Source organism: Carettochelys insculpta, chromosome 3 (genome assembly GCF_033958435.1).
Source record: "Carettochelys insculpta isolate YL-2023 chromosome 3, ASM3395843v1, whole genome shotgun sequence".
NCBI lineage: Eukaryota > Metazoa > Chordata > Testudines > Carettochelyidae > Carettochelys > Carettochelys insculpta.
In genome coordinates, this window is record NC_134139.1 from 208,189,998 (window position 1) to 208,209,932 (window position 19,935).

The 19,935-nt window shown below is 44.3% G+C and overlaps 1 protein-coding gene across 1 annotated transcript in view; it reads left to right on the forward strand.

Annotated features, from left to right (window-relative positions):
• ESCO2 (establishment of sister chromatid cohesion N-acetyltransferase 2) overlaps nucleotides 1-19,935 on the forward strand; it is a 28,836-nt gene that overhangs the window by 6,937 nt on the left and 1,964 nt on the right. Inside the window, exons 3-9 of the mRNA XM_074989063.1 lie at nucleotides 1,158-1,248; nucleotides 2,931-2,991; nucleotides 8,692-8,824; nucleotides 11,035-11,166; nucleotides 11,478-11,567; nucleotides 12,765-12,908; nucleotides 13,790-13,971. Coding sequence (XP_074845164.1) covers nucleotides 1,158-1,248; nucleotides 2,931-2,991; nucleotides 8,692-8,824; nucleotides 11,035-11,166; nucleotides 11,478-11,567; nucleotides 12,765-12,908; nucleotides 13,790-13,971 — 833 coding nt within the window. The remainder of the gene's footprint in view (nucleotides 1-1,157; nucleotides 1,249-2,930; nucleotides 2,992-8,691; nucleotides 8,825-11,034; nucleotides 11,167-11,477; nucleotides 11,568-12,764; nucleotides 12,909-13,789; nucleotides 13,972-19,935) is intronic.

The following is a 19,935-nucleotide window of genomic DNA, read 5'->3' on the forward strand; positions in this document are numbered from 1 at the left end:
GTTTAGCCTCTGCTAAGTCACACTTTTGTGGTTTTCTAGAGAATTTTTTAATTTTGGAGATAGTTAGAAACCAGAACCTAGCATAAGGATGCTATAGGTAAGACTGACAATGGAATGAGTGCAGCAATAAAATACCTAATGCAAACCAGGTTTGGAGCCTATTTCATTATATTTAATGTCACATTTTACTGCTATTTTCTGGAACCTAAAAGGAGTTTGGAGGCAGGGATAAGTAGTATTGGAATACTTTTTTTATAGCTGTACTGGTCCTTGAAGGGAAACAATAGACAAGGTGAGTAATAGCTTTTATTAGACTAATGTGTTTTATATTCCTGTGTTGGTTTAATAATGAGCTATTTATTGCTGCCTTTGTTCACTTGTACTGTATTAATGTATCCATCACATTCCTTACTTGATTGCCAGTGTGTTTTTACAACACAACTTTAATAAAATACAAATGTTGGGTAGGTCAGCAATCTTGCATGTAGAATAAAAAAATACAACTTAAAAGCATCTGGGCCTGCTGTGATTACAGGCTCTTAGGGTAATGAACTGTATTTTCAGAACCCTGGGATGTATGGAAATAAATATGTAGACCAACTTTGTGCCGTAATCTAGTCTCAGACAGCTGTCTGAGCTGATGGTTTAGTTGGTGACTGTCCATGGGATCATGGTTTTGGTGACGGGGAGGGAAGGAGTAGAGTGTTCACAGAAATTAGAAGTAGGGCAGAAATTTTAAGGTAAAGAATCTTACCTGAAGCTAGAAGTAGTAGAAGGCCGTATTAGGACATCATAATTTGTCATAAATCTGGCCATGCATATTTTGTGCCGCCTCTAACCTCCCACCCCTCTGCAAAAAAAAAAAAAGGCAGTCTTTTCAATACCGAGATGCAGCATAGGAGACTGCAGGTTCTAGCATACAATATTATCCAGTAATGCTCAGCTCAAGTTGTAGCGTTACATGGTGGGACCTCTAGCTTCTGCAAACCACATCTGTGTATTGAACAGGATAAAGGCTGTTAGTTGCATTTCAGAGTGTGCTTGGCCATGTTTGGCCTGTGCCCTGAGCACTCGAGCTAGGTGAGAGAGTTTACAGGTGGACTTTAGCTAACTGACAGCTTTTCTTTAAGCTTTAAGAATTTTTATTTCTATTACAGGAGCTGGATGAAGCTGGGTCTTTCATAAACTGTGATTTGGACAATCATGAGGAAATTCATTTCAGTCAATCTCCATCAGAGAATACTACAGGTAGATAGTGCTGCTACTATATAGGTCTAAGCAAGATTTCTTAAACTGGGTTTCGACAAATATTCTCTTTTCCATCTATGTGTAGAATAAATTTTTATGTGCACTGAGGCATCAGTGTTTCCTGCAAGCTGAGTGCTTGGATGGCCACTCAAGGGAGATTCAGGTGCCACCAAGCCGATTACCGGAGCTCCCACAGCTGGCAGCATGTTTCTATAGGTGGTGCACATCCACACATCTCAGCACACATAACAAAATTTATTCTGTGTATGGAAAAAATAGAGGGAACACTGTGAGGCATGTGTAAATGTACACCACCAGTAAAAACAAAAATCCTATTTGTGGGCACTCTGCTAATCAAATGGGTGGCATTTAAATCTCTCCTGGCCACATATGCACACTACTGATAGAGAACACTGAGCTCAATCCCATGTTAATGGGGTCACCAAAGCTGGTGTCATTGCTGGGGGCCAGCAACAAAGCTGAAGCCGAAACCTTATTGCCCAGGGATGAAGGCAAAGCCTGAGGGTTATGTGCCCATGGTGTGGGTCAGAAGCTCTTTAGCAACTTTGACCTTTCTTCCTGGAGTGACAAGGTGTGGTTTGGCTTGGCTTTTGTCTCCCACCCCTGGGGTTGTGTAAAACCCTAAAAGCAGTCTTGTAGTACTTTAAAGACTAACCAAAATGATTTATTAGGTGATGAGATTTCGTTGAACAGATCCACTTCTCCAGATCGCAAAAGTGTGTCTGTCCCATGAAAGCTCATTGTCTAACAAATCATTTTGTAAGTCTTTAAAGTACTACAAGACTGCTTTTTTTGTGCTGTGAAGATACAGATTAACATGGCTACCACCTCTCTGACACTGGGGTTGTGTAGTAATTTTTGCTGTCAGAAGGTGGTCACAATGCAATGAAGTTTTGAGAACCCCTGGTATAGATATCTGTCTTGGTGTTTGTGTGCTAAAAAGGCAAATCTTTGCCTGTTGGCAAATTTAGTCAAAGTGCCATGGAAACTATAGTTCAGCTGTCGGACTGCATTTAAAGGAGTTCTGCCACACTTTTAGGACAGTATTTGTCTTTTTTTGTTTTTGTTTTTGTTTTTTAATTTGGCCTTTATCACCAGTTTTGCTAAAGAATTTACTGCAATTTTTCCTCTTGCAATGAATTTTAGTGCTGAATTTGGATGTCACACTTCCTCTGATACAATTATGAAGCCAGGTATACAGGGTATGACTTAGCTATGAGATCAAAAGTTGGGCAAGTCTGAGTTTTGCAGTAGTGTTGGGCATAATTTTATTAACAGAAGAATATTACCGTATTTATGCAACAGTCTGTTCCAATATAAATTTTTGCATATTTCATGATAAAGTTTCTCCAGCGCATTTTGGTTTGTCCCACCCCTTTGTGTGCAACAAACTTTTTCATAGCATAAAGCGCAAGATATTCTGTCAATACTTAATTGGATCAAAATAGTTAGTTCCATATAATAAAACAATGGATGGGTTTTTAATTTGTTGTACCGAGTTTTTATCATGCTAATGTAAGTTCTTGGGAATTAGGATTTTAGAATATTCCATGCTTGTGTATCACTTGAATCTACCCCTTCACTTAGGTCCCATTTCTAGATACTCACGTTTTGTATTGCCACTTTGTTTTACACTAATAAATTTGTATAATTCTTTCCAGTGTCTCCTTTAGCAGATGGTGTCTATCCCATATTCAGTACACCCTCAGTCAACAAAACAAGGTATGTTTGACTTACTCTCTGACTCCAAAAATGAGAGAAGTATGAGCAATATCTTCAAAAATCAGATTTTTAAAAATTAGACTGTTAATTTAAAAACTAGTTTTTTCTTTGCTAGTGAGATGTGGTGAGGATTGAAAAATAGCCATAATTAAAATATGGAAGTGTAGGATCTTCTTGGTGCTGTTTTGAGAGGGAAGATGAAACATGAAAGATGCAGACTTGGAGTTGAGAGATGTGGGGGTTCAGTTCCTGACTCTACTACACTTGTTGGATGTTGGGCAAGTTTCTTAATCTTTGCATTATATTTCACCATATTTGTTTTCCCCATCTTTCTTCTGTCATGTCATTTTGAATTTATAAACTCTTTGAGCAAGGATTGTCTCCTATGTGAACCTATGTAGCCTAGCACAGTGGAGCCTTGATCTCAGTTGTGTCCTGTGTATATACTACCGTAATATAAATAATAAAAATCCACTAGTGAAATGGAGGAAGATAATACCACACCTCTGCAGGAAGATAGATAATATCACGCTCCTGCAGAAGGAGTTGATAGCCTAGTCATATTTTTCCGTCTGACTTAATATCCTATATGAGATTTTAAACTACTGCAATTGTTGTCTTTTTTTGAGTAAAGTCATGTTTACTGAGATTATTTAAACTCTGGTATGTCAGATTTCACTGGGTGCCACTTGGCAGTGGAGTACTGTTGAACTCGTCTGATCCACCAGCTTGGGTGCCCTTAACACTGTGCTGCTATGTAGCCTGTTGCACCCTTCCCGAGGCTTCAGATTCACTAGTGCACATACCTAGGGGGCATGAAGCTGCAGAAACACACAGGCTGAAAGCAGCTGCGTATGGGAAGACTTTGTTAAGGAACTAGCAGTACTCAAGTGCATCCTCCGCATCATGAGGGTAAACCCAAAATTATGCTGTCTTACTCTTCACAGAAGACATACAACATAAGCTCATTAAATTTGCTCATTCTCTCAATGTAGATGGAAGATATGCAATAGGTTTTTGCTCCCAAGTTATGAATTCCATTAATTGTTTTAGACAAAACAAGCTGATTAATTACAAAAGATTCTACGTGATAGTAAGCAGATCAATACAGATTATCTAGCAAATAAAATAAAAACACATCTAAGCTTCATATACTAAAGAAATTAATTATAAATAGCAGATCCTTGCCCAAATGTTGTTTGGAGAGAGTGTAAAATCTCTGCAAGATGATCTGGCTAGCCTGTTAAGACGCTAGATGTTTGTTTCACAGGTTGGAAAACTCTCTAGCCAGAGCTCAGTCCTCCCTTCTCCAGTTCAGTCTTTTAGTTCCTCTTGGACAAGAAGTCTGTGAAGGAGAGAACGTCGGTTTCTTGTCATTCCCCTGCCTTAAATAGTTGTAGCACACAACAGGAGTTCTTTGTCTCCCAGTTTGATTCCCACTCCCTAGTCAGTGGAAAAAATACTAATCTTATGGGGTCCAGCATCAGCTCACTCAGACCCGTTTCTGTAGAACCACAGCACCTATGAAACAGAGGCTATCTGAAATATCCTCAGGGAGGCTCCCAGGTAAGAGTTTAGCGTTTTTTAAGACCTTGGCCTTTTCCAGCCAGATATCTAGACTGCATTCTGTTCATTGGGCGTTCCCAAGTATAAATGCATTTGTAAATCATGCATAGGCAACACGGTAAACCTTCAAGATATGCACAATTTGATTGTGTGTGTCTTGGGTTAAGGTGACTGCTGCCCTGACAGGAATGGTAGCTGTGAGTCAGGCTGCTGTCCGTGACGGTACTGGGGAAACCGCTCCTCTCAGGGGTGGCTTTCTGCTTTTGTCAGGCTGCTGTCCCTGACAGGAGCAGTTTCCCGGTCTCCAGAGTGGTGGGGAGCTGGGAATCAGGAGGCAGGCAGCCTGGCTCCCTGCTCCCCTCTGCTTGCAGAGCCGGCAAACAGCAAGGCAGCAGCCCTGGTTCGTTTCCTGGTTTCAAGGAGTGGAGAGGAGCCAGGCTGCCCCTGGTTTCTGGCTCCCCTCCACTGGCTGGAGCTAGGAAACTGAACAGGGCTTCTGCCCTGGTCAGTTTCCCTTCCCAGCTCCCCTCTGCTTGCAGAGAGCCAGGCTGCCCCCTGGTTCCTGGCTCCCCTGACTCTGGGAATCAGAAAACAGACCAGTTCTGGTGGACTGGTCAGTTTCCTGGCTCCTGCAAGCCCAGGGTAGCCGGGAACCAGGCTGCAGCTTGGTTCCCATCTTCCCTCGACTTGCATGGATATTCGAGTTATGCGGGGATTGCAGAAATGCAATCCCTGTGTAACTCAGGGGTTTACTGTATTCCTAACTTGCATACAAGTAGGCTACTAATGTTCAATAAATCATAACTTTTCCAATGATATCTTACAAGACTCATCTTGTGTAAAATAAAACTTAATTATCCTATATTAATATAACCATATCTCTGTGAAGAATACAGGGTGTAGTGTCATATACTGTTCCCAGAATGCTTGTGTACTTTACCCTTGTGACTGTTCTAAAATACTGTTGCTGCTTAAACTTGATGTCAGTTTGATAGACTACCTTTCTGCTGCCAGGTTCATTGCTCTTCTTTAGCAGTGTGATTTGTTTTTGTCCTTAGATATTGTAGCAATAGATGTGTGGGTATCTGGTATGCTGGGAGATACTGCACAGAAGATCCCATGAACCTTCAACAATCTGAGACATTCATAGATCTAATATAACTGCACTGGTTAAAGTGTGTGTCTTGTTAAATCTTTAATTGCTAAGGACCACAGCATGGTTATGTCACATAGGTACAATCAGCCTTGATCAGCCAACAAGTCTTTACACACACTGGTATTCAGATTGTGCTTTTGTGTGAAAAGGGGAATGCAATATAGAAAAGATAAAAGTTGGCATCTAGATGTGAAAAGAATTAAAACGTCTGTTTTTCTACCCTCTTTTCCCTTTGTTCTAACCCAACCCATATCAAGTAGAGCAGAGGTAGGGAGCTGAACTACAGCTTTCCTGCATCTGGACCCTGGGGCTTGCAGCCTCTCTCCAGCATCCAGCCCATGGTGGGGTGGGGAGTGGACAGCCCTGAGCCTAATGGGCTGCATCCTGCATGCAAGGGGGAGGAAGTGCGGCTCTGTGTGCTGCTGCTACCATTCTGCCCTGCTTGGAAATAGGGTGCTGGAAACTGCTCATGGAAGGGTTTCCCCCACTGCTCCTGAAGGTCAGATTTTGCCCAGTAGAAACAGCAGAGAGCTGTACCAGGGAGTGTGGAGGTAGGTAAGGCTGCCTCCACGTCCCACATTCCACTTCTGCCCAACTCTCCTACCCCTGGACTGCTCCTGCACCCTCCCTTACTTCTGCATCCTTGTGGCTCACAAAATCTACTAGACTTGGGACCTCAAAACAGTTAAACTGGCCTGTGAGAAGCCTGAACCTTGGTCCTTCCTGCCTTGCCTTCCCTCCCTTCCCAATCCTCCACTGTGGGTCTGGAGCACCAGGGAAGTGGTGACCACATCAGTGGGGGGTTTGGAGCAGGAAGGGTTTGCCTCTCACTTGGGTTGCACTGGAATGATTTTTTTCTATAGATTGGTGGCCCCTGACCCAAAAAAGGTCCTACCCCTGCAGTAGTGTGTCTTTCAAAGGCCATTTGATCTGGGCAACCTTGTGATTATCTGTACAACTGTTGACCCCTTGTGTCTGTTAAATAGGTTAGTAGAGCTCTGCAAATGATCTTCCTTGTAGAATAGGCTCATGCTCATGTGTCTGTTCCTCTGATGACTTGTTTGACAAATCCACTGCCATATGTTTACAGTGGGAATGTTCTGTTTTCCCATGCAGCACCAAAACCACTAATCTGTCTTATTTAATTATCTTTCTTTGGAGCAGATTGCTAGTAATCAAAACACTCTGCTTGAATTTGTTTTGAGCATAACATTGCTTAAATTGTTCTTCTGAGAGAGCCAAAAAAAAATCTTGCCAGAAATTCTCTGCCACTTAGAAGTGTGAGAGAGATCTGATTACATTGTACCCTCATGGGGCTTTTCAAGTACCTTTCATATTGATGCAAATGGAACTCTGGAATATGCTGAAATCCTGGTGTTTGTGATTAAATGAAAAATGACTTTGGAGTTACCACCTCCTACACTGTCTCTTGGGAATGATGAGCAGAAACTTTTTCTACTGGAACCATACTTACACTTTCTGTTTTGGGAACTCTTCTTAGTATCTAAACCTAGAAAACTATTCAGTTGTTATCTTTGAAAATTCCAAATTAAGGTTATTGCACGACAGCAAATTTAATGGGAGAGTTCCTTTTAAAAAAAAAACAAACCCTGCCAGCATGCATATAGCTGAAGCACTAAATGTAATGCTATAAAACATAACCTATTAACTATTTTAATATGCGCTTCTGCAAAGCACAAGTCTGCCATAAATGTCTTTAAAAATTCATATAAAGACTCCATCTGGAACAACAGCTTTAGAACAATCTTTCCCAGCTTTTCCCTCAGTCTACCCACTCCCCACACCTTAAGCCTTGCTATTTGTTTAGAAAGTCAGCAAACTCTCCAGTGGATCAGAATGGAGAATTGACTCAGAGTTGAGGGCCTTTCCCTTAAAATTTCTCCAGTTCTTTTGTCTAGTCTGGTAGCTATTACTTCAGAATCTCAAATAATCTTCCCTGCTGGTGCAGAACACCAATGGGGAGAGATGGTGTGGGGTTCCAGAGGCTATGTTAAGGGATAGGCTTCACAGACCAAGTTGTGTTTATGGTTCCCACTTGAATGACTAAAGTCCTGGCCTTATACATTTTCATAGTTTGTGCCCTTTAAGAAAAAGGGAGATGGGAAAGGTAGTGATGTGTGTGAGTATATGGAATAGCAAGGGCTTCCACTCACACTTTTCCTCTTCATATTGGAACATTCAGGCTACATCTACACTAGAGGGTTTTGCTCACCAAAACCTGGGGAGCATCCAGATTCCCAACGAGTTTGGTCAACAGTAAAATGACAGAATGCAACACTTTTGTCTATAGTTTTATCCCGCTCCCTACAAAGCATAACGTCTCTGTCAGAGATCTGTTGACAGAGAGACGGTCTGCACGTTCTGGGGGGCCCCTCTGTTGAGAGATGGAGCTTCCAGCACGCTGGGCAGCCCCATCCACGGTAGAGCGGATCACTTGGCAATTGGCCACGATCTATCGAGAGAAGTTTTGTCGGAAGATATCCTTCAACCATTGCTGTAATCTCGACTAGACATAGCCTTAAATCAATGGTCATCAGCCTTGTTTGCACCACCATCCTCAGACAGGAGTCAGAATGCTGGCAGCTTAGCTCCATTTACTCATATCTGCAGTATAGAATGTGCTTGAGATCAACTTTAACACCTGCAGTGCAGGCTCTTGTTTCCTTTAGAACAGTTGTAGAGCTTCAGGTGTAGGGTTACCATCTAGATGTAGCAGTGTCCCTCCAAAGCATTTACTTGTTTTTCTGTATAGCCCTTAGAACCTTGGCTGGTTGCATTCCAATACTGCCACCATGCCAGTTTTCTACTATCACTTTTAGTTTGGGGCCTCTTTTTTACTTATTCTTGTTTTCCTTCTCTTGAGTTCCTTTAGTGTTCTGAGGAGCTAGTCACCTCAGTGTTCCGTCTGAATGCAAGTGAAATGATTAATTCAGATGCAACTATGAAATTACTTTCAGGCCACAGCCTTTCCAAGATGATCTGGCTTCTCCCTTGGGATTCAGCCCACCTGCAAAAATGGTTCAGACCTCCCTGAAGACCAGCAAGAAAACAAAAGAACTAAGCAAAGACTTTAAAGACCAGATGATCATTGTGAGTATCCCTCTTTGGGCTGTTTATAGATCATATGGGTAACATCATGTAGTAGCAGTGAAATGAGCTTTAAGGGTAACCAGTACTAGATTCCCTTACACACAGGCTGTGCCTACACTTGCATTCCTCTTTTGAAAGAGGAATGTAAATGAGGAACATTGAAAATGCAAATGAGGCACTGATTTACATATCTCATGCTTCATTTTCATAATTTCATTTCAGAAGGGCTTCTTTTGAAAGAAAAAAAACCAGTGTAGACAGGGCTTTTTCGAAAATAAATCCCATCTTCGAAAGAATCCATCTTCCTGACACATAATAGGAAGACGGATTCTTTTAAAGATGGGGTTTATTTTTGGAAGATCCCCAGCTACACTGCTTTTTTTTCTTTCAAAAGAGTCTCTTCCAAAAAGATTACGCAAATGAAGCATGAAATATGTAAGTCGGTGCCTCATTTGCATTTTTATTTCACTCATTTGAATGCAAGTGTAGACACAGTCACACATCTTAAACACTGTCTACAGTTATAATAAATCGCATAGATCTGTCTGCAAAACATCAAATGTAAAGCTCTTGCCACTGTTTATGAAACTATCTTCTCAGTTTTTTGGGGGCTAATGCTTTACAATATCTGTGAATAAAGAGCCTTGTAGAATTTGCTGTTAAAATACCTGTATGAAACTTATCATAGTGAATTTTCTTGATATGGCAATCCTGTGTTTCCCACTTCTTGAAGATTTTCTGAATGAGCAGAGACAGTGCAATGTTGCAGCTGTAGTAATACACAACTAATGCCATCAAGAACAGCACATGAAGAATGTTCTCTAAAACATTCTGTACCTGGGAGTTTCTTTGACTGGGTAGCAGCCCACTTGCCTGTTCTACGAAACATTCCACTAGGTATGAAGGATGAAATAAGTAGCTTTGTCCTGTGTAAATAGTTCATTCTCTTAGAAGGCCTGGCCTTAAAGTGGGATGTTGTTGAATGGCAACATTAAGCCCACTATGTCACTTGCAATAAGTCACCTGTATGGATGTAGGCCTGGCTTGACATAAGTAATTGGATATGGGTGCAGCCTTGTTCCTTGGAAAACAGGATTACAGAGGTAAATGGATCAGCAGGCTGAGAAGAGAATATATGTAGCTAAGGGCAAATCTATACCACAAGGACAGGTCAATCTAATCCATGCAATTTATAGCATAACTCAAATCAAAGTAGCTTAGATTTGCTTACCACAGGATCCACACTGGGAGTGAGGGGTTGACAGGGGAGTTAACAGGAGAGTTTTGTCTTACTCATCTCATTCTGCTAGAATACCAGAGTCCACGGAGTGATTGGTGGTCAAATTAATGCATCTTAACTAGACTCACTAAATCAACTACCGGTGGATAGATTGCTGCAGTTTCAATCTACCTGGCAGTGCGGACAAGCCCTAAGATAAGGAGGAATAAGCAAGGAACCGTTTACAGTGGACAGGGTAATAATAAGTCAAATGTAAAGATAAGGTAAAAAGTCAGCCAGACGTAGTGTGTGGACAGAGAATACTGTGAAAGGATTTGTTCCTATGAAATAACGAACCCAGTACCTAAAAATGTGGAGCAGTGTAACGTGTAATGGACATAAAGGAAGAGGCCAGCTGCCTATGTTGAGTCTTACCAGTTTGGTGCAGCTGTGCTATATGCTGTATTGGGCAATGGGACAAGAATCCTACTGAGCTCTTGGGGTACCAAGTGGAAGAGATCTCAGAGGAACTCCAATAATGGGTTCCCATCTTGTCTTCCATTTAGAGCTGCATGTGTGATTTATGCTTTGTTCTTTATTAATTATATCTGTTTTTAAAAAATGCTTTGAATTCAGTTCCTCTATTTCACCTCCCAACCCCCATTGGTTTCCCAGTCCCCTACTTAGTGAATTCATTACATGAACAGGAGGCAGGTGTTTTGAAGGAATGATCACAGAATGGAGTAAATAATCCCTTCCCTGGTATTTGCTCATCAGTTCACTCTGTGGCCTTACGCCATTCCCTCGTCTCTGTGCATTAGGTTTCATTGTATACATAGTCGAAACAGTACGTCCTGCATGAGAGAGAAAACTCTGTTCATTACATGCTTTGACCTGTAAAGTGCTATATATAAACTTTTGAATATTGTGTAAATAAATAAAATCTTGCCATCTGTCCTCTGATACCTCTGCCTCTTCTTTGTAATGACAGGATGCTGGACAGAAGCATTTTGGTGCCATCATATGCAAGTCATGTGGCATGATCTATACAGCTGCCAGCCCAGAGGATGAAGCCCAACACATACAGCATCACCAGAGGTTTCTTGAGGGAATTAAATATGTGGTAAGGCAATGGCTGACACTTCTCCCAAAGAACCCTTGAAGTAGTACTTATTGTCAAGTACAGAATTAAGGTACACTATGCAAGGTGTTCCATCAGTCACCTTTCACGAACATACATGAATTAATAGGTGATTTGTATCAGAGGCGTAGCTGAGTTAATCTGTATCTCCAGATGATTTGATTTCCTGACTGCAAACTGCATGGATTCACGTAACAACTGTGGAGTCTTTTATGTTAAAGAAGTCTGCACTGAATCCCTTTTCCTTCTTCCTGGCAGATAACTTTGGATTTTTTTTAATTCCTCTGTGGTAGGGTTGGAAGAAAGAGCGTGTGGTTGCAGAGTTCTGGGATGGGAAAATTGTTTTGGTACTTCCAGATGACCCAAAATACGCCATCAAAAAGGTGCAATGTTTCTTTCAAGCTTTGTCTGTACAGTGCCTAACATAATGGGGCCACAGTCTATAGATACTACTACAGTATTAATTTTAAATACAAATCACTTGTCAGGAGAAATCTATATTTTGTGATTGACCTCTTGGCTTAGTGATTGCTCTGCATGGAATTAATGTAGGTGGTTTTTACCTTACTTAGAGGGAGCAGTGAACTTGTGGATTCTAGTTGTAACTTTGCCACAGATCGTCTATATGACCTTGCACAAATCACTGGCCTCTCTGTAGAGAGGGCTGATACCTATCTTTGTTTAAACACGTTTTTCTCCTTTACATGTCTCTTAATTAAGTAGTCAAATGGCAACCCTGCTAATCTTCCAGTTTGTTTGCTCACACAAATGAGCAACTCCTCAGTGCTGAGAACTCCTGATCTTATTCTTAGATTACTAGCACAACCCAATCTATTTTCTACCAAGGAGCACCACTGTGTCACTTTCCACATTTGCCAACTATTTCAATTGCTTGATAGCTCTCTAAGAGCAATGTTATGGACCATTTGGTCACAACGATGAACAGTTAAATTATAAAAGGGGTACTTTGGGTTGCTAGCTTATTTGTGACTGTGCTTTACTAAAAAAGCAATGAAAACCTCTCTGCTGATTTGGAATCAGTCCACGTAATAGCAGGAGAACAGCAGTTGTTGTTGCTAGGTTAATGAAACTCTGGTGATTCAAGTCCCAGGCTGAGTTTTCGCTGTGCCCTTCCTCAACACATTTAGTCAATCATAGAAGGGTAATGCTGATCTGCTGTCTTTGCCATATAAACTTACCAGTTTGTCATGACACCCTCACTTGTAGCTTTAGGTTGATTTTTCTATTTTCTGTAAAGAAAACAATCTTCATGTTGCATAGATACTAAAGGAGTCTCCGGTTCATCTTTCTGTCTGTGCTGATGTCCACTACAGTAGAGGCTTGTCTGTTCAAATACCTCAAGCAATGAAGCTTCTACCATTCTTTCAATTGTATGGTACCATTGTAGTGCAGATCCTAGATGCTCTGCAGTTGAACAGTGAACTTTCATTGTGGTGATCACTGGGTTTGGTTCAGATGCACAGGCCCTCTGTTTGAAATCAGTTACTTCTCTGAACTCAAGCTCTGTCTGTCCTACACTCTAATGTGTATCTCTGCACCTCTTATCTTAATATATGTAGGCAGAAGATGTGCGAGAACTTGTAGATAATGAACTGGGATTTAAACAAATTGTGTTAAACTGCCCATCCAAGATTAAAACCTACTTCTTTGTGTCCAATGAAAAGAAGATTGTTGGTTGTTTAATTGCAGAACCAATCAAACAGGTATGTGTTACAATTAAGATACTATTTATAAGTTGAAAGAAAATTCTGTTCAGACACTTGGAGTTGTAAGTATTGACGTAAGCCTGTGTGTCACAGGTACTGCTTGCTTGGTTTTAGATCTCTACTATCTTACTAACAAGAAGATACAGATTACAAGAATTGTTAATGATGGATGCAAAAATCTTCTTCCCTTCAGTGTTCCTTCAACTGAATTTAGGTGTTGGGCAGTGGTGATTTACTTAACATCTACCTTTTTCTAAAGGACCAGCATAAGAAATAGTTGATTGCCTTTGTTACAGAAACTCATATAGGTGAAAACAAAAAAGCAGTCAAGTAGCACTTTAAAAACTAACAAAATAATTCATTAGGTGAGCTTTCGTGGGACAGACCCACTTCTTCAGACCATAGTCATACCAGAACAGACTCAATATTTAAGGCACAGAGAACCAAAAATGGTAATCCAGGTTGACAAATCAAAAAAATTATCAAGGTGAGCACATCAGAGAGCAGAGGGGCGGTCAAGAATTAGATTAAGCCAACTATGCCAAAGAGCCCCTATAATGGCCCAGAAAATTTGCATCCCGGTTCAAACCACGCATTAATGTGTCGAATTTGAATATGAAAGAGTTCAGCAGTTTCTCTTTCCAAAGCAGACTGAAAAGTCTTCTTCATAAGACACAAACTCTTAAGTTGTTAACAGAATGGCCCACTCCATTAAAATATAGACTAACTGGTTTGTGGATCAGGAGTGTTTTGATGTCTGTTTTGTGCCCATTAACTCTTTGTCTGAGAGAGTTTGAAGTCTGTCACTCATACAGGTGAGTTCACTCCTGTATTTCTCTCAGGATAGACTTAATTTGATCAGTGTTTCTCCTTGATAGGCATTCCGGGTGCTATCTGAGCCTAATATTCCACAGTCTACTAATCATGATGTCCTGCAGCACCATCGTGTCTGGCGTTGCTCCACAAATCCAGAAGCTGCCATTTGTGGGGTCAGTAGAATCTGGGTGTTCAGCCTTATGCGGAGAAGGGGCATTGCATGTCGTATGATGGATGCAGTCAGGTAAGGAAAAGGGATGCCTCTCCCAAGACAACTGCTAATTAGGCCATTTATATAGCTGCAACATAAGCATCCCAGGAGATGCTTGAAACTTTAGGGAAATTGTGTGGTGCACACATGATGGGAACAAGATTTCAGCTAGGTTTATTTTCAGGAGGAAGAAAGTACTCGCAGTGGGCACATTAGCAAATGTTTTTAGGAAAGGTGTATTCTTCTTCAAGTGGTCCCCGTGGGTGCTCCACAGTAGGTGTTGGGCTCGCTCCGGTGCTGCAGATCGGAAATTTACAGCAGTCTCCGTCGGGTCGTGCATGCACCGATGCGTGTCAGTCCTTTGCGCGCTTATGGTCACGTGTGCGATCCAGTCCCTGCCAGTTCCTTCTCAACCGCCAACGGCTGCAGACGGAATCCACTCCGGCTCCAACGCCTGAGACAGAAACTCTGTTTTACTTATTGTTAATAGTTATAACTTGTTGCTTAGTTGTTATAGTAGTTTATGTTAGAGTGTATATAGTTTTAAAAGGAAAAGAGAGCAAGAGAAAGGAAGGAGGCAGCCGCCTCCGGCGCGTCCGCTATCTGAAGGCCTCAACAGTTGCCTGTTAACTGTTATCTGTTGCCAGACTGATTACCTGCTAAGTGCCCTGTTAGCACTTAAAGACTTTAAGCTTAAACAATGTCCTCACCGGGTTTTAAGAAGTGTGAATCATGCCGGGAGGCCATGCCCACCTCAGATGGACATAGCAAATGTATTCGGTGCCTCGGGGAAGCCCATGTCCCCCAGAAATGCTCTCATTGCTCTAAGCTTACAGCTACAGCGCGAAAGGACAGGGAAATGAGGCTAAAAATGTTCCTGTTCGACAAGGCCCTCCAGCCTGGGACGTCGGAGAAGCCCCATAAGGAGGGCTCTTCGGGCTCGCACAAGAGGAAGGCAGCTTCTCTGACCACCTCTGTGCAGAAGAAGAAAAAGCTTTCACCAGCTCGCTCCCTGCGAGTTACCTCTACGAGCGGGACGAGCAGAGCACAGGGCCCGGGCCCACAGCATAGTGGGAAGGCTGCGGCACATGTGCCCATGCAGGAGCCTCCAGTTGTTAAGGAGGCGGCACCGAGGGCTCTGCAGGCACTGGCTTCTACGGCACCGAGCCTTGCAGCACCGACAGCACCAGAGCGAGGGCACCCGGCATGGGGCCCAACGGTGCCGGACGAGACTACCCAAGCGGCACCGAGGGCAGCGGCACCGAGCGCGGCACTGGGATCAACGGAACTGAGCACGGCACCAACTACAGTGCCGAGCTCCCTGGCGCCGATGGGAACACCTGCGGTGCCCGAACAGGGGAAAGCGAAGACTAAGACCCAGCACCGCAGCCCTTCCCCGGAGATCATTGCGCTGCCATTATCACCTCTCTCTCCCCCAGAGATTCAGTGGGCAGCAACTCCAACAGCCTGCTGCAGGCTTCCATCTCCATTCCTTCAGCCGCCATTCCCCGGGGTTGGACATTTTTCACCAACTTCCAGCAGGGATCCCTATGAATACTATCACAGGGAATCCCCGCCTATGTCAGCGTCATCTTGACAGTCACGTCCTTCTACACATCACGTCTACACTTTCAGGTCGTGGTCCAGGTCCCCATCACCGGGCCCTTGCCCTTGTTGTTATGGCTGTCCTTACCATACGGGACATCGGCACAGGGGATCAGGGTCTCAGGGTAGATCCCCATCAATGCCTCGTCGACTTCACAGCATACAGTCTCACCCTGGGGGAACACCACAAATTTCCCAGTCAGAGAGTGGTTCAAAGGATCTGGAAACCTTGAAAGTACAAACGTGAACAGAGTCAGGAACCTGAGGACTTAGAGGAAATGTATCATAGCGATGCCTCCTCGTCCTCCCCAGATGAAGCAGTTGTTCCTGGAGATATCTCTCCCCCAGATGACCTAAATCAGTTTCAAGAGTTGTTCAAAAGGGTGGCTCAATCACAAGACATTCAAGTGGCAGAGGTGCTGGAGAAACACCATAAGCTCCTCAAAAATCTCAGACCTCCAGCTTCATCTAAGATCGCCATCCCATTGGATGAAGTGATTATGGAGTCAGCCACCAACATTTGGCAGACTCCAGCCTCCATCCCTCCTACAAACAAGAGGGCGGATAAGAAGTATTTTTTCCCTGCCAAGGGCATGGAATTTCTGTTCAGTCACCCACAGCCGAATTCACTAGTGGTTGAATCCTCGCAACATAGAGCCAAAACATCCCAATATAGGTCCGGGGAATCAAACAAGGACACAAAGAAATTAGACCTACTCGGCAGAAAGGTTTACTCATTGTCTACCTTACCGCTACGAATGGCGAATTACGCCGCTCGCTTGTCGAACCACAATTTTGACAATTATTCTAGACTCACCTCCCTCATGGATTTCCTTCCAGAAGACAAAAAGCCGGTCCTCAAAGCAATCGTCCAGGAAGGCTACACAGCTTCACGAGCAGGAGTTCAGATTGCCTTAGACGTAGCGGACACAGCGGCTCGTTCCACAGCCACTGCGGTAGTAATGCTCAGGGAATCGTGGCTCCAGACGTCCAGAATTCCCAGGGATCTGCAAGTAAAAATCGCAGATCCTTCTTTTGATAGGCAGAAGTTATTTGCGGACTCAACTGACTCGGTCCTACACTCCAGCAAGGACTCGACAGCTACACTTAGGACCCTGGGTATATACACCCCGCCATACAGGAGGAGGAAGTTTTGCCCTCAGCAACGGCGTTAGGCTTATCAACCACAGCATACTCAGTATCAACGGGAGTATGACCAGGGGAGCCAACAACAGCCACAGCAGTACAGGGCCCCTGGACGTCGGCCCCAGCAGGGCTGCGCCCCCTCCGGACAAACCATAAGACAGCAGGTACGTCGGGGACTGCAAAACCAAGACTGTCTCTCAGTGCCAATCTCAACACGTTTCACCATCAACTCAAGCCGTTCTACTCTCAATGGCAAAGCATCACCACAGACAGATGGGTATTGGAGATTATAGCCACGGGGTACACAATCCCTTTCAATTGTTGCCACCACCGAACCCTCCCACCAGGCCCTTTTTCAAGGATCCCTCTCACCACACAAAGTTAAAACAGGATGTGGACCACCTCTTGTTCATAGGGGTGGTGGAGAGAGTACCAGAACAATTCCAGTGGAAAGGCTTCTACTCCCGGTACTTCCTGACAGAGAAGAAGACAGGAGGTTGGAGACCAATCCTGGATTTACGGGCCCTCAATTGGTATTTGCGCAAACAGCGTTTCAAAATGACTACAAGTGCTTCCATAATCACTGCACTGGACGATGGAGACTGGTTTGCAGCCCTCGACTTACAGGACGCGTATTTTCATATAGCAATTCATCCGGCGCACAGACGTTTCCTCTGATTCACAGTAGGCAGAGAACATTTCCAGTACAGTGTCCTTCCATTTGGTCTCTCTTCGGCACCCAGAGTTTTCACCAAAACCCTGGCAGTCGTATCAACGTATCTACACAGACAAGGCGTTTTCATTTTTCCATACCTGGACGACTGCCTGCTGAAAGGAACTTCCAAAGCGGAGGTCTTACAAATGATACACATCACCACAAACACATTTGCCTCGCTGGGCCTCATCATCACCCTCTCGAAGTCAAAAACCGAGCCCACGCAAAATATAGAATTTATAGGGACGCATATAGACTGCTACATCAAGGGTATACCTGCCCGATGCCTGTTTTGCACCATCAGATCCCTGGTACAAGTAATAACGTACAGCCCCGCTGTCCCAATCCTAACATGTCTACAGATGTTGGGGCACATGGCGACCACCACATTTGTGGTACAAGACGCCAGACTGCACATGCGAGGCCTGCAGCATTGGTTGGCAAGCGTGTACAAACCAATAGCCCATACCATTCACAGGATGGTATCGCCCACAATGGAGCTGCGAAGGTCACTGGCATGGTGGGCAGACCCCAAGAACCTCCTAGTAGGGGTGCCTTTCCGCCAACCGCAAATTACTGTTTTTCTCACAGATGCATCCCATGTGGGATGGGGAGTGCTCATTGGCAACAAAGTCACTCAAGGTTTGTGGTCCCCCGTGGAGAAGACACTGCATATAAACATACTAGAGCTCAGAGCAGTGTTCAATGCGTGCAGGTGTTTTCGAAATTACCTGCACGGAAAAGTAGTCGGGATGAATACCGACAACACCTCCACCATGTTTTATATAAACCGACAAGGAGGGGCCAGATCTCGTGCACTCTGTGCGGAGGCTGTCCGGTTGTGGAACTGGTGCATTGCCGACGATATAACCCTAAGGGCTTCATACTTACTGGGTGTCCACAACGTAAAGGCGGACCAACTCAGCAGACGCTTTGCGCTCACGCACGAGTGGCAGATCCGTTCCGACCTGCTCCGACAAGTGTTTCACAAATGGGGGTTTCCCCAAATCGATTTGTTTGCCACTCACAACAACAAGAAATGTCCCCAGTACTGCTCCAGAGCGGGCATAGGACACGGATCCTTGGGGGATGCCTTCATGATCCCATGGGAGGGCCCTCTACTCTATGCGTTCCCTCCCACAACACTCATCCACAAGGTTTTGGAGAAAGCCAAAAGGGACAGAGCACACATGATACTCCATAGTCCCAACCTGGGACCGACAGCAATGGTTTCCGCTGCTTCTCCGCATGGCATGTTGCTGGCCGTTTCCCCTGCTGGCGGTACCGGACCTTCTCACACAGGCTCGGGGGTCAATAATGCATCCACATCCACAGCGACTCCGCCTACAGGCATGGTTAATCCATGGCTCAACGCCTTAGAGAGCACATGTTCGGAGGGAGTGAAGCAAGTCCTGGAGTGCAGTTGGAGGACTTCCACCAGAAGGATTTATGAGCACAAGTGGACACGATTTACCTCCTGGTGCTCTTCCAAGCAGTTAACACCTCTGGACGCCCCTATAACTGCAATTCTGGACTACCTGCTGGAGCTCAAACGAGAGGGGCTCTCTCTATCCTCGCTAAAGGTTCATCTCGCGGCTATATCAGCTTTTTGACACAAAGAGGAAGGGCCAACCATATTCGCCCATCCTGTTGTCACGTGGTTCCTAAAGGGGTTAGCAAACCTGTATCCCCCTCGGAAACTGCTACCACCGTCATGGAGTTTGGACTTGGTCCTCCACAAGCTTTCGGGACCGCCCTTTGAACCATTGGCCACGGTCCCCCTCCAGTTACTTACCATGAAGACAACCTTCCTTCTTGCGATTACGTCAGCCCCTCGGGTGAGCGAGCTTGCAGCAATAATGGCCACACCGCCCTGCACAGTGTTCTCAAAGGAAGCAGTGGTCTTACGATTACACCCAGCCTTCATTCCAAAGGTCTCTTCAGAGTTCCACATTAATGAACCAATAGTATTACCCTCATTTTATCCTAAGCCTCACAACTCCAGCAAGGAGGCACGGCTGCACTTATTAGATGTGAGAAGGGCGTTGGCCTTTTACACAGATAGGACTAAGCCTTTCCAGAAAACGGACAGACTTCTGGTGTCCCTCGCACCCAGGTCGAAAGGGGAAGGCCTATCTTCACAGAGGATTTCAAACCACATAGTATCCTGCATAAGACTGTGCTATGAGCTTCGCAAGACTTCTCTGCCAGTTCCACCCAGGGCTCACTCCATTAGAGCGATGGCGGCGTTGACGGCCTTCTTCAAGGGAATCGCGCTGAGACACATCTGCAGAGCGGCGACTTGGTCATCCTACGGCACCTTTACTAAGCACTATGCCATGCACCGGGTGTTTGAGGATACACGCCTGTCGACAGCAGTCCTTTCAAGGGCAAGCTGCACATAAATCGGGTCCCCACCTCCTTTTTTGGGGTCACTGCTGGGTAGTCACCTACTGTGGAGCACCCACGGGGACCACTCAAAGAAGAAAGAAGTTACTCACCTGTGTAGTAAGGATGGTTCTTCGAGATGT